The 14,164-nt window shown below is 37.6% G+C and overlaps 1 protein-coding gene across 2 annotated transcripts; it reads left to right on the forward strand.

Annotated features, from left to right (window-relative positions):
• Positions 1-30: 30 nt before the first annotated feature.
• araf (A-Raf proto-oncogene, serine/threonine kinase) lies at positions 31-12,362 on the forward strand. Of its 2 annotated transcripts, XR_014030251.1 has the most exons (17): positions 31-75; positions 4,033-4,229; positions 4,401-4,504; positions 4,593-4,695; positions 5,451-5,605; positions 5,691-5,789; positions 5,884-6,028; positions 6,516-6,540; positions 6,726-6,853; positions 6,938-7,140; positions 7,319-7,495; positions 8,544-8,590; positions 9,056-9,174; positions 9,312-9,443; positions 10,349-10,483; positions 10,596-10,807; positions 11,194-11,817. XR_014030251.1 is itself a non-coding variant. In XM_081366442.1 (16 exons), exons 2-16 carry the CDS (start codon positions 4,122-4,124, stop codon positions 10,752-10,754), a joined length of 1,839 nt encoding a protein of 612 aa, XP_081222568.1. In that variant the 5' UTR covers positions 31-75; positions 4,033-4,121; the 3' UTR covers positions 10,755-12,362. The 2 variants fall into 2 exon arrangements, 1 of the variants encoding a protein (XP_081222568.1); XM_081366442.1 differs by having other exon boundaries at positions 10,596-12,362.
• Positions 12,363-14,164: the final 1,802 nt, after the last annotated feature.

Genomic DNA, 14,164 nt, shown 5'->3' on the forward strand with positions numbered 1-14,164 from the left:
TTCGCTGTTCCGCTTTCCCTGAAATTCTTTGCTGATCCGACTTGAGACTGAGAGAATTCAAGATGGCTGTCTCAGGTGAGTATTTACTCTGGAGCAAAAATGCAAAGAGAGTCTCGGTAACGGGCTGCGTCGTTTGCAGAAATAATACTCGCAGATGTAAGTCGCTGTATTTCACAGCGCCGTGGCTGAAAATTTAAGATTAAGACTAGTTTTTAAACTTTGAAACAGCATTAGCAACAATAGCTAGCTAGCAGCTAGTCGTCTAACGTTAATCCCTTTCCGCCTCATGAAAACAGCATTCCCTCTTTCGGCAGTAAAAAAGGCACCTGACAAGACTTAAGGGTCTATATTTGGCCAAAATACTTCTGTACGTAAGTCATACTATTGACGAATATCTTGGTAAATTGAGCAAGTTAAGAGTGCATGGCCTGTTATAGTAAGGGAGCAGAGCAAATGATCAGGCACATCACTCTTAACTAAACCCAGCCAGCTCATCTTTACTGCAGGCTGCAGATCATTTCTGTGGTTACACTGTCAGGAGTGTGTGTGTAAATCATTTTGATCATTCTCTATAACCTCTTGCCTTTATACTGCAGACTGTAGCATGAACTGTTGGGGTGTTACTTGTTACTTTGCCTTTTTAATTGTTTAGATAGTGGTATGGATTCTTTGTAGTTATAAATGCGTCCTCAAGGTTGTGGATATTAATGAAACAATATATAGTTATGTGTGTGCCATCTGCTTTCTGGCTGGTATAAACTGCATTCGAACTGGAATCAATGGGGGATGTAAGATATGCATTTGGAAATTTATTACATGCTCGTCTGCTTGCGGTGGTTTAACTACACAGTACAACATAGAGTAATTTGTCAAGTTTTAAACAACTGCAGTGGTATTTTTCCATTAAAGGCTACATACTACAATACTTGTGGTTTAAGGCTGTGAAGATTGTATAGGCTACTGCTTAAATTAACATAAAACGTTAAATCTGAAGTAGGCCTTCTTGTTCCTACATGTCTGGATTAAATGGCTTCATTTCAGAGTTTGATAGCCTTAAGACTTAAATGATAGTCTTTTATTATAGACCAAAATGTTAAAAGCAGTTAGACATTGGATTTCTTTATTTGGGGCATTTCCTTCTACATCTGTTTCAGATTGGTTTTATAATACTCCAGTGTTAAAACAAGGCCAAGAATTTATTTAGGCACTTAAGCTCCACTGACATGACTGAGTTAACAGTTTGCTTTTTCTCAGCTCAATGTAATTACAATTTGATATGCCTGCAGAGCTTTCGTGCTTAATTTGGCATTGGAAATTCAATTGTCTACCAGTTTAGAGTGCTTTATCACCAGGTTGTCCTGTTTTAAGTGTTAGTTCATTCAAAAATGAAAAATATGTTGTTCCACACTTTTGTTCATCTTCAGAACACAAATGAAGATCTTTCTGATTAAATCTGACAGCTTTTGGTCCTTCCATTGAACTACCACTTTCACGCTTCTAAAAATAATGCGTGAGAATAAACCTTATTGGTTCTTGCGGAAGCTCAAATGTGCTGCATAACATTCGAGAATGAACTTCATTGGGTCTTGCACGTCAAGCGAACATGTTTGAGCTTCCGTTTACCTCAAATGATGTCTGAGTTGATCAATATTTATATGTGAATAAAGGTCTAAATTCAACCTGTTCATTAGGCTATATAAAGTAGAGATGCACCGATTACAATTTTCTAGGCCAATTCCGATTTTTCATTGAGTTTGACCTGCCGATACCGATTTTAGCCGATTCCGATTTAATTTTTTTCTAACCACTTTACAGCACACACAAATATTTATTTTAGATCTTTTCTTTAACCCTTTCACGCGTAAGTTTAAAATATTCTACCTGACACCCCCACCCCCAGAGTGAGTTTTTTTCAAGGCGAACATTTAATGTTTCCATGGCGACGCGTCACACGATACACCGCAGCCACAATAATACTGTATGACAGATGCGTCGCTTTTATTTCGCTTTTCCTTTTTTATTCAAAATATTCAGAAACTTGCTTACCATGTCATCAACTAGCCTATCTGATAAGTGAGTGTGTTTGGTCGTTTAAAAACCTTGAGATGGGCGCCGCAATGTTGTCCTGTCAGTCGGATTTACAGCACGTGAATTCATCAGTTTCTCCCGAAATAAATGCAAGAAAGTGGCCGGTGAACTGAGAAGAATAGAGTAAACTTTATAGTTACTTCCACTATGTTTGTCTGATGTGAATAATACGTCGGCAAATTATATTTGAATAGATTGTTATTGCTGCTTCCACAGACATCAGTGTGTATTTTACTAACTCCAAATGTGTTGTTTTACTCGTGCTTGCGTGTATTTAAATATCTGAAACCTAAAATAAACATGATGAGGTTGAAAACACTGCTTAGTTGTGATATATGACAGCGCTGAACGCGTCCGACTCTGGCTCAGCGCCAGCCAACGCACGAAAGCACAGTTTGAATCTGGCAGTTATGCGACGTCACTGAACATTCTTAATGTGGCACCGTAACGTTACTCTCAGGGGCACAGAAATAAAAATCCCTTTTTCTCAATTACATTGATTGAGACCGTACCGCTCAAAAGGTTAATCATGCGGCGCCCGAGTGCATTTGACCGGCATAAAATCGGCATATGTCAGACTGACCGGCCGGTCACCGGTCATGGCCGATCACGTGAAAATCGGCCAATTCCGGTCACCAGCCGATCAATCGGTGCATCTCTAAAGTGATTGTGTCTCTTCAGAAAATTTGGATTACACCGTTCTATGGATTAGATTTAAAGGAAGTAATGTTGCTGTTTGAGCATAAACAACATCTGCAAAGTTACAAAGTTCAAAGCAAAGGGGGATATTTTATTTTACAGAAATCGGGTGGTAGGGACTACACGAGCTTCCTCCTGGGATAGTGACATCACAAACCCTAAAATTTATATAAACCCCGCCCCCGGGAGCACGCAAGCAACAAAGGGGGTGAGGCAGTCAGTTGAGAAGATAAAGAGTTGTTCAAGTACAGCACATTTGGAAGTCTGCTCAAGCGGTCGCATCCGTCTTTTCACATTTATTGCAATACAGTTCGTAACACAAATGCAATAGCATGTCACTCTGTAGGCATCTTACAACAGTTCCCATCTAGCAATTTATAGATTATCATGAAAGAAAATGCTTATCAATGACTTGAAGATATTATTAATTAACTCCACATCAGCAACATAAATTCATCAACTAACCATTCAGAAACGTCCTGTTGCGTTCTACATGTTGTCACTTCTTCTTAAGTCTCTCCGTCATTGTCCGACTCTGGTTTGAACATAAAAGGCAGAACAGTTTTTGACATTTTGGTGCGTGTCTGGAAGCTTCCATGCTAACGCACAAGCATGAAGCTCCGCCCTCTGTGCCGGGAGCAGCAGCTCATTTGCATTTAAAGCGACACACAAAATTACGCATTTTTGCTCACCATCAAAAAGAGACATGCTCAACTTTAACATGCTATAAAAAAACCCTTTAAGATCTCTTTATGAACTTTTTTTTTTCTCGGCTGCTGGAATTTTGGTACATCAATAATAAAATCATTGTAAATTCCAGATAATTTTTGTAAAAAAAATGTTTTTGTTATTATTATTATTATTTTTTATACAAAGAATTGATACAGAGTTAGATGTTGGCTAAACCATGCATTTCAAACATTTGAAAAACATCTAATTTGTGTTAGGTTAATTTGAATATGCCAAATATTTAACAACAATCACACTCATACCCTCACTATCCATTTGTGTGTTTGTATGATATGTGCTTCAGTGTTCTGGAACCATAAAGAACTTTCTTTTAAAACAACTGTACAAAAAATAGCAGAAAGGATTTTTCCAGCTGTCTGTGCTAAGACTTTCAGCAATACATTTTCTTGTCATCATTCATATAACTGTAACTGTTTAATTCTTGTCATCATTCATATAACTATAACTGTTTAATGGATTTTGACACTAACACATTATTCATGTTATTCATCCCAGGCTCCAGATGAGGGCTTTCTCCTGCTTTGCCCTGGTGTGTAAATCTTGTGTCAGTGCTGCCAGTCCCTCACTGCCCCTTTGGAGACACCATGTCCAACACCTCCTCCTGTTCCTCCTCTGGGGAAACCAGCCCGGATGACACGCCCCGAGGTGGGGGCACCATCCGTGTCTACCTCCCCAACAAGCAGCGGACAGTGGTGAGGATTAATTTACTGCGGTCCGTTTTGTTAAAAATGTAATTTATCGATCTTCATAAAGATTCGACAAGCTAACATAACCTGCATGTATACATGTCATGTATATATTGGTAATTAAAGGTTTTGTGTTTGTGATGATACGCTGATAGCACAATGTGGTCATGTGTTCAGGTAAATGTTCGGCCTGGGCAAACTGTCTATGATAGTCTAGATAAAGCCCTGAAAGTCAGGGGCCTAAGCCAGGATTGTTGTGCTGTCTTTCGCCTTCTTGAAGGGTAGGTGTCTCTAAGAAATTGGCCTTAAAATGAAACAATGTCTCTCTTTGGTGAACTTTATATTCAATTGTTGTTCTTCTTTTGTCAGCCGGAAGAGACTTACAGAATGGGACACTGACATCACACCCCTTGTAGGGGAAGAGCTTCTGGTAGAAGTGCTGGATGATGTTCCCCTTACCATGCACAACTTTGTAAGTGCACTTGCGCAACAAACTCAAAGTCAGCAAGGCTAGGTTCTCATTTTTAGGCCCTTATAAGTTTGTTTTGGTACTGTGCATGTTCTAGAAAATATTTGAGATTGATGCAAAAAATAATCTCTGAGGTGTACAAGAGTATGTTGGATAATTATGATGATGATTACTTGAGCACAGTTCTTTGTATTATTTCTGGGAACTTTAATTGGTTTAAATTTAATTAAGTTTAAAACTATTAAAGCTTGGATTAAATTTGGCACTATTTTTTTTTTATTTCTGATTTATACATTTTATTTTGCACCATAGTTCTGACATTCTAAATTCTATAAAATTACTTTTAATAATTAATTTCACATTTTACATTAGCATTATTTTATGATAAAGTCTTCAGTGTCACATGATCCTTCAGAAATCATTCTAATATTATGATTTATTGCTTAAGAAACATTTCTCATTATTATTATGAAAACAGTTATGCTGCTTAATGAAAATGTAGAAACTGTGATGCATGTTTTTTCAGGATTGTTTGAATAGGAATTAAAAAAAAAAAAACTAAAAAATTTGGTAACAATGTAAATGTCACTTCTGATCAATTTAATAAAATACTTTTCTTCTACCTGAAGAAAAGTATTTATTGAAAAAATCTGTACAATGTAGGACTGATCAGTACTGACCCAAAACCTCTAAACGGTAGTGTATAAATGAACATTTAACTGTCAGTCAGCATCACCTGTAAATCTTTTTTTCCACAGGTACGCAAAACATTCTTTAAGTTAGCATACTGTGACTTCTGCCACAAGTTCTTGTTCAACGGCTTCAGGTGTCAGACATGTGGGTATAAATTTCATCAGCACTGCAGCAGTAAAGTCCCTACAGTATGTGTGGACATGGACACCATGACAAAACGGTATGTTCCACATTACATTTTCTTACATTGTTTATATGCGCTTTTCATCATTTTTGTAACTCGTCTGGTGTTCTGTTACTGTCAGGTGTGTTCCTAATACAGAAGAATGCCCTTCGATATTGATATATCCGGCCACCAATTCCATATCACAGAGCGACTTACCTTTAACTTCAGATTCTCATGGGTACCATTGAACTTCACCTATAAATACATGTATCCCTTCATCCCCAATGGAAATGTAGCACTGACATATCCTCATTATGTTTGACACTTTTTAGAAGAGATTTGCTGTCGTCAGGGTCAAACTTCCATTTGATCATGTGTGGAGAGGACGGTCAGTCTCTTCAGAGGCATCGCTCCACCTCAACCCCCAACGTCCACATGGTTAGCACGCTGGAGCCTGGCGCTGCTAGCCTCTTGGAGGTTAGAGACGGACTGAAGGCTCATCAAGTCCACATACTACATCTTATGTTGCCTCGTTTTTTTGTTCTAAAGGAACAGTTCACCCACAAATGAAGTCACCCTCATCACTCTAAAATGTTCTTCCGTTGAACCCAAATGTTCACACGGCTCTTTTTCATGCATTGAAAATGGCTGTCAAGGCCCAAAAGTACAACAATGGCAAAAAAAACAAAAAAAACATTAAAATAGTTTGTATGAGAAAAAGCAGTGTCTACATGCTGCTACACTTCTCCTTGTGTGTTGTATGGAAGACAGGTTAGTCATGCAGGTTTGAAATTTCAAGAGAGTGAGTAAATGCATTTTGGGTGAACTGCCCCTTTACTAGAGTATTAACTTGGCTAGATATCAAATATTAATTCAGAAAATATGACTATGGAGGTTCTGCATGCCTCCTTGATCATCTCTCCATTGCATGTATTTATTCATTTTTCCCCCCACTCTCATTCAGGATTTATTCAAAATCGGCACAACGGGTGAGTGTTTTTTTTTTTCTCATATTTTTTTCAGTTTGACTGCTCATCACTCACATGAGCACGTTTTTTTTTTTTTCACACACTCACATTTTTGTTTCTTGTCCATCACTGATTTAACTGACACGTCTAACTACACCTCTTCGCGTATTTATGAACTGGCCCTCATATTCTAGTGTTGTCCACAGGGCAAGAGTCCTCTCCCAAGCCTTCCACTAGCCCACCCCACATAGGGTCACCAGGAAGAAGACCCCACAAATCCCCTTCTGAGCCCAAGGAGCGAAAGCAATCCTCATCTGATGATAAAAAGAAAGTGGTGAGTGTGTGTTTTATTTGATGGGAAGCCAAAATGATTCAGATTCATTACAATCTGTGTTTTTGTTTTGTTGGTGGTTTTTAGCACCGGGGAGGTTACAGAGACTCTAGTTACTACTGGGAGGTGCACTCACGGGAGGTGTCCATGTTAAAGAGGATTGGAGCAGGTTCTTTTGGGACCGTCTATAAAGGCAAGTGGCATGGAGACGTGGCTATCAAGATTCTTAAAGTGACAGAGCCCACGCCGGAGCAGCTCCAGGCCTTTAAAAATGAGATGCAGGTTTTACGGTAAGTCATCTGTATGATCATATATGAAGGGTATCAAAGCCTGCCAATGATCTTTAATAATGAGCAGTGATTCTACTGCACGTAATTTTCTACTTCACTTACACATTTATCTTCACTTCAAATAATCAGATGTCTTATTTCTGTTAGATATGACAAATTTGACTTTCTTGCTCCTCAGAAAAACACGCCACGTCAACATTCTGCTGTTCATGGGCTTCATGACGAAGCCAAATTTTGCCATTATCACACAGTGGTGTGAAGGCAGCAGCCTGTACCGCCACCTGCATGTTACTGAGACCAAGTTTGACACCATGCGCCGTATCGATGTTGCTCGCCAGACTGCACAGGGCATGGAGTAAGAATTTCATTTTTATTTTTAGTTTCAGGTTGACTGGTTAGCCCCTATCCTACATGTAGGGTATTTGCTGTGCCAATTATATGGTGTTTATATAACAAGACTTTATAAAATGTTAATACACTAATGTTTTACAGTTTGGGGTCAGTAGGGTTTTTATAATAAGAAATACTTTTATTTAGCAAGGATGCATTTAATTTATATTTATAATGTGACAGCATTTATTTTAAATGGAAATCTTGTTCCTTTCAATCAAGAATCCTGATTCCACAAAAATGTTATTATCAATGTTAAAAACAGTTGTGCTGCTTTATAAGAAATGTTTCTTGAGCAGCCAATCAGCATATTATAATGATTTCTGAAGTATCTTGTGACACTAAAGACTATGTAGTATGTAGTACACTAAGTGATGATGCTGAAAATTCAGCTTTGCCATCAAGAAATGTAAAATTGAAATTTATTAGGTAATATAAAATGCATATTGAAATAGGAAACTATTATTTTAAATTGTAATATTTCACAATATTACTGTTTTCACTGTATTTTTGATTAAATAAAGTAAGCCTTGTTGAGCATAAGAGAGTTTTATAAACATTTAAAAAAATCTTACTAACACAAAACTTTTGAATGGTAGTGTATGCTATTTAAAATGGATAATTATCTTACAGACATGGAATTATATGTCCTCTACACTCTCAGACCAACTGATCACGATCAGCATGATCACTACATGCACCCTGAATAACCAATAGTGATATAGTGTTTTTAATTTGGACTTTTGATTAACTAAAAACACCTGCAACTTCATAAAAACAACTTGAGGTTCTCACACTAAAAGATAACACACTTAGTACACTCTTTGTTCTGCTCTGAGTCACAGGACACACTCGTACTGGAAAACGGCGCAAATGTCTACTTAAATCCATGAGTGATATATGATTGTACTGTCTATTAGTGAAGCTTGGCTGTGCAGAGCATAGATGGAGGTACTGGAAACGTAATTATTTTTTGTACATAATTTGGTACTTTATTTTTCTTTCCTTGACAGTTATCTTCACGCCAAGAATATCATTCATCGGGACTTGAAATCTAATAGTATCCTTTCTATAATGTATTAGCAGTGTGTTCTTGCCTGTATTGTTTGTGAGAGAGATCTGTTGCAGGATAGATCAGATTCGGCCCATTTTCTGCCAGTAGATGGCATCACTGTTGCATCCTGTCATCTCCTAGTAGATTGCCAAGCTGTTGTCTGTCATTAAATACTTTGGTCTCATTTACCAAAATTATTTTAGGCATTAGCATTAGAGTTTACACTCACTGTTACAATACAATCGATATCTACTCATGGATGTTTTAATATTTCTGCTCCAATTAATATAGGCCTTGTGGGTACTTAATAATGCAAAGATCGCCAAACAAAACTGCTCTATACAGGCTAAGATTGATGATTTACTGGAATAATAATGCTGATAAATTCTCCCTAGTGATGTTGTTTTAATAACTGTGTAGTATTTACTCTCGTTCTGTGTACTGTATAATACGCCTGAGCTCATGTGTCAGATATCTTCCTGCACGAAGGCTGGACTGTAAAGATCGGTGACTTCGGGCTGGCCACGGTAAAGTCTCGCTGGAGTGGCTCTCAGCAGGTCGAACAGCCCAGTGGCTCCATCCTGTGGATGGTAAGAAATTGTGTCATCCAGAATCATAAATTAATCTAAAACCTGGTATCTTACATCTTATCTCAAGTAGTTTAATCCTGTATATGTTGTTGTGAAGTAAAATTTACCGCTTGCTGTGAAACTGTTGTTTTTTTTAGGCCCCTGAGGTGATCAGAATGCAAGACACTAACCCATACACCTTCCAGTCAGATGTATATGGATATGGAGTGGTGCTCTATGAACTGATGTCTGGGACTTTGCCTTATTCAAACATCAACAACCGCGATCAGGTCAGACATATGACACCATCAATTTGCCAACTTGCAGTAATGTAGCAGGAATTTGTGTATAGTTTCAGAATTAGAGGTTAATAGATTGTTCTTTTTAGGTTGAATTTACAGCCCAGAAACCTTCCGTTCTGACTGAAAATAGCAATGTTTCCATCCAAAGTTGCGAATTTATGTGCAAAATTGGAATATAGCATAAGATTTTTGCAAATAAAGCGCTGTTTCCATCACATGTGTTTAAGAGAACTAGATAATCACTTCCTGGGAAATCGGTGCAAAATATCTAATAATAATAGAAGTTGCTGGAGGTCACTGTGGCTCTTTTTCCGACATTATAAATTACTTGCGCAATCGTGTGAGGTTATTATACCCAACTATTTTGAAGACAAACTTTGACTTTTGCCAACATTTGAGATGCCGTGGGATGAAATTTATCCACTGGTTAGTCCAGTTATCCACTTGCATCATCTGATGAGGCAGTCACATGACTTTTTTTGTTGCGAAAAAACAACAACGGGATTAATTCGAAATAAATGGGATTTATTCGATTAATGTGTTTCCATCGTAGTTTATACTCGTTTTCAATTGAGCACGTCTCAGTTGAGCACATACAGGGGTTTTTTTTTATGCACATTTTTTGAGAATTTATGCACATCTTGTCATTTCCATCCAGCGTTGTTTTTTGTTTTGTTTTATGCAATATCCTACAATTTGCATAAAAATAGGTGGATGGAAACATAGCTACTGAAAACTGTTGAGCCCAAAATTACAATTGTCATCATTTACTCACTCTGATGTTGACTGTATGATTTTCTTCCATGGAAGTTGTTTGTGTGAAATGTTTTTTGTTTTGTTTTTATTTTACTATGAAATGCAGTGTTTGATTTTCGGTTATTCTCTTCCTGTAGATTATTTTCATGGTGGGTCGTGGGTACTTGTCTCCAGACCTCAGTAAATTGTCGAGTAACTGCCCTAAATCAATGAAGAGGCTCATCATCGACTGTCTGAAATTCAAACGGGATGAGCGGCCTCTTTTCCCACAGGTGAGAATAAACCAGAGCTCTTATCTCCGTCACACTGTGGATGTAATACTTCCAGCACTGTTATCTCAGATAAAGCAACAGCCTCTCATGTTTCATTCCTGCTGTTCCTCAGATCTTGGTAGGGATCGAGCAGGTCCAGGATCTGTTGCCAAAAATCGAGCGGAGTGCCTCTGAGCCCTCTCTACACCGTGCTGTACACGCCGAGGACCTGAACCCGCTTTTCCTTCACACCACGCGAGGCTTCCTGCCTCTGTCAGACTCTCAGAGATGATTCGCTCGTCTCCCGAATGCCGTGCAGCATCATTCCCAGCATGGAATCCTGAGGTCCTCCCATTATTCCACACATTCCCGAGAGCACCCTAATTATTTAATTGGTCCTACATATAGTCAAACACACACATCACATTTATCAACTTATTCATGCTCCCGTTCTCATTTTTTTTGGTTCCGGCTGCTCCTCCGTAAAGCTCCCTGTTGAGCATGTCACATTCTGTCTGGACCAGCTGCTTTCTAAAACTGAAGCGGGAAATAAACGTGCTCTTTTACTACACTTATTGGATTTTAAAATCCACGCATCATATCGTCAATGTATCGGCACAATCTTAATATAACCTCCTTTTTTGAGGTATATTTCAAAATGTGTTATGGTGGCTTACACAATACCTTTTTTACTTTGAGATGAAAGTAGCGGTTTTTTTTTCTTTCTGCAGAACAAGCAAACCAGCATAGAGATTGTTTCTTTTTGTTCTCTCTGCCTGTTCTCCTTGCTTGAACTTCATTGCCCAGCGCTAGCTCACTGTGATGGCTCCATTCATCTACATCAGTCACAGTTTGCAGGCAGTTGCTTTTAGTTCATGGTCATAAACCAATTGTAATTTTTTGCCGTCTTTTGATTCCGTTATTTTTCAGATGGGACATTTTATGGAAAATACTGCTTAAACTCTTATCTGGTGTCAGATTAGGTTGGATGTACATGTGACTTGTGACCTTAACAATTGTGCTGTGCATTTGTGATATTTAAAAAAAAAAAAAAAATTATTTGGCTTTACATTTGGGCTTCTTCTGTATGTTGGTCAGCTTTAAATTGTGTAGCATAATGACATTTCAAGAAAAAGGAACAAATCATGTTTGTATATTCAAAGCAGTGCACTTCCTGAAGTGACGGGGAAGAAATAATTGGCGCTTTTTTTTTTTTTTTCGTGTTGCTTTGAAATGAGAACATTTGCTTTCTGGATTTATAAATGAATGATTGTTTGTTTTAAAATATTGCATCTTCACAAACTAAACTAAAATGGCACATAATGACCATAAACAGGACTGGTAAACTAGCACTTGACACTTCATCCCAGTCTGACTTCACACATGGCGTTGTTAACCGAATGCCTTTGTTGCTTGTGCTTCTGGATGTTTGTATACAGTCACTTTCTCTGAGTTTCTGCCTTTCTGTGTGAACACATACTTAATTTTGCAGTCACTCAGCAGCTTTAAGATTGAGTTACGGTTGATGTCCTCAAGCGTTTTTTGAAAGAAAAACAAAAAACTTTTTCTTAAATTAGGCTGCTAACTTAATGCCCGCTGCTGACCTCTGGTTAATCGACTCTAAATCTGACCAGTTTCAGTGTTGAGTGAGATGATCAAACTTAAGATGCTCTTTCATTTCCACAGTGCCCGCTCTCTAAGGGCTCTAATAAGAGCAGGAAGAACAGACATTTCTAGCATTTCTTTCAAATTGAATTTGTGGCAGCATGGGGTGAGGGAGTGCTTCTGGATGCTGTATTCTTTTGGTTCATTGGTTCCTTTTATTCACTAAACTCAAAAGCATGTCTTTTTGAAACAGTCGTGCTGTTTAATAGCAATATTAAAAGTTCATTCTCCTCCCAATCAGCTGGTTTCAATAGGACTGACTGAAACCTACAATGATGGGGCCTTATGTGATCTACATTTTCCATCTGTCCTTTTAATGGAGTCTTAATATATGTAACTTATTGTTTCATAACTGACACTTGTACTAAAGGCAGAGCTTTGGATCTTATCTAGCAATATTCAAATGGGGCTGGGTTCCCCATTGAGCTGTACTCATTCCAAATATGATGCCTATGGAAGATTCATTGGGCGATTCTATATCTTTTGTTCATGAAAGATAGTTTCACATCCCCTCAATGACTATTGGAAAGGGGAAATGAATATGTTGTAGTTTCGGACAAACCTGGCTATATATATATATATATATATATATATAAAAACAGGGTGTGTTGTGTGTAAAGTGTTTCTGGCCTCTAGTAGAATGATGATGTGGTACTCTCCGAGGGTAGAATTTTCTTAAGAAACCAGTGGTAATAATATTGTTCAGAACTAAAGGAGGTAATTGAGTTGTCAAGCATTTGTAGATGGCACTATATGCTCTTCTCTATTCATAACGGTTGAGAAAACACGACTATCGGTTTATATTTGTACAGATATGGATGCACAGCTAGTTCTATTTAAATTTGTAATACATTTACCCCCGGTTTCACAGACAAGGCTTAAGCCTAGTCCCATACTAAAATGCATGTTTGAGCTGTTTTAACTGAAAGCAACTTGCACTTTAATATCTTAAGATACGTCAGTGCCATTGTTTTGTTTTAAGATTCACACCAGTAATGTTTATTTTTTCTAAGGCACATTTATAAAAGATACTTAAATGTCCTAATTGAACTAAGGCCTAATCCTGGCGTAATCTGAACCCTGTCTGTGGAACCAGGCCATAAAGCTATAAACAAATTATATAGCTTTAAAACTACAGCCTGGAAACCTCAATATAATTAGACTCCCTCCAAATTCCAGCCTTACTCGTTTTATGAGAAACTATAACTGGTCCTAGGTCATTAGAACTGTAACTTCTACCATTTTTAGATATTTGCAGCATTGCTTTAATGGCTTTAACGTCCCTCTAGATACATGTGGGACAAATACACCCTCCCCATATCTTTCTAAGCACCTCATTTGTCTAAAGCACACTTTTATAGTTTCCATCAAGCCCAAAAGAAGATAATCAGTATGAGATCCAGTATCTGCTTTTTGCACATGAATGCAAAAGAGTGAAACTTCAGATCAGCATACAAGCCACCATTTTTCAGAACACAAAATAAAATGAAAGATCACTTGTTTAAAGCAACTAGTTTTGCATATTTTAGGTGAACTGCAATAATGTGTGTATAGTTGAAGAGGTCTATGGGGTGTTTGCGAAAAATGGTGTATTCTGCCGTGTACAGTTACTTTTTTTTTTTTTTAAGAAAAAGATTAAATTGTATTTGTTTCTATTTTTTGTGTGATGGTTTAAAAAGATCAAAATTATTTTAAAACATGTAAAGGAAATCTTAGTCTTTTTTTTAGTTTTTTTGGGTTTTAAATATTGTGGAGAGGATTTTGTTCTAAAAATAAAACCATTGAATTCTGATGTTTTGTTTTCTGAAGTTTTCAACTGCCATTGACAACACACATTTCATATTTCATGAACTTTATAGGCAATTTAGTAACCGAAAGCATATTTCCAACTAAGCAACCTAACACGACCGTAGCACTTGTAAATGTGCAATAGTGTTCTGCAGGAGGAAGTGTTGATTTGCTTTTGGTGGTATTTCCTCTTTCAACCACAACCATTGTGCAAGTTTGTCTTTTTTTTTTCAAAAAAAAAAAAGGAAC

The sequence above is a fragment of the Scardinius erythrophthalmus genome, assembly GCF_964197995.2.
Source record: "Scardinius erythrophthalmus genome assembly, chromosome: 5".
Classification (NCBI taxonomy): Eukaryota; Metazoa; Chordata; class Actinopteri; order Cypriniformes; family Leuciscidae; genus Scardinius; species Scardinius erythrophthalmus.

What these genes read in the sequence shown, in the direction of transcription:
- araf (XM_081366442.1), top strand. Translation starts at nt 4,122, where the DNA reads ATGTCCAACACCTCCTCCTGTTCCTCCTCTGGGGAAACCAGCCCGGAT. An exon ending in GTCTTTCGCCTTCTTGAAGG is followed by an intron (nt 4,505 to 4,592) that starts GTAGGTGTCTCT and finishes TTCTTTTGTCAG; the next exon opens with CCGGAAGAGACTTACAGAAT. An exon ending in CCCTTACCATGCACAACTTT is followed by an intron (nt 4,696 to 5,450) that starts GTAAGTGCACTT and finishes TTTTTTCCACAG; the next exon opens with GTACGCAAAACATTCTTTAA.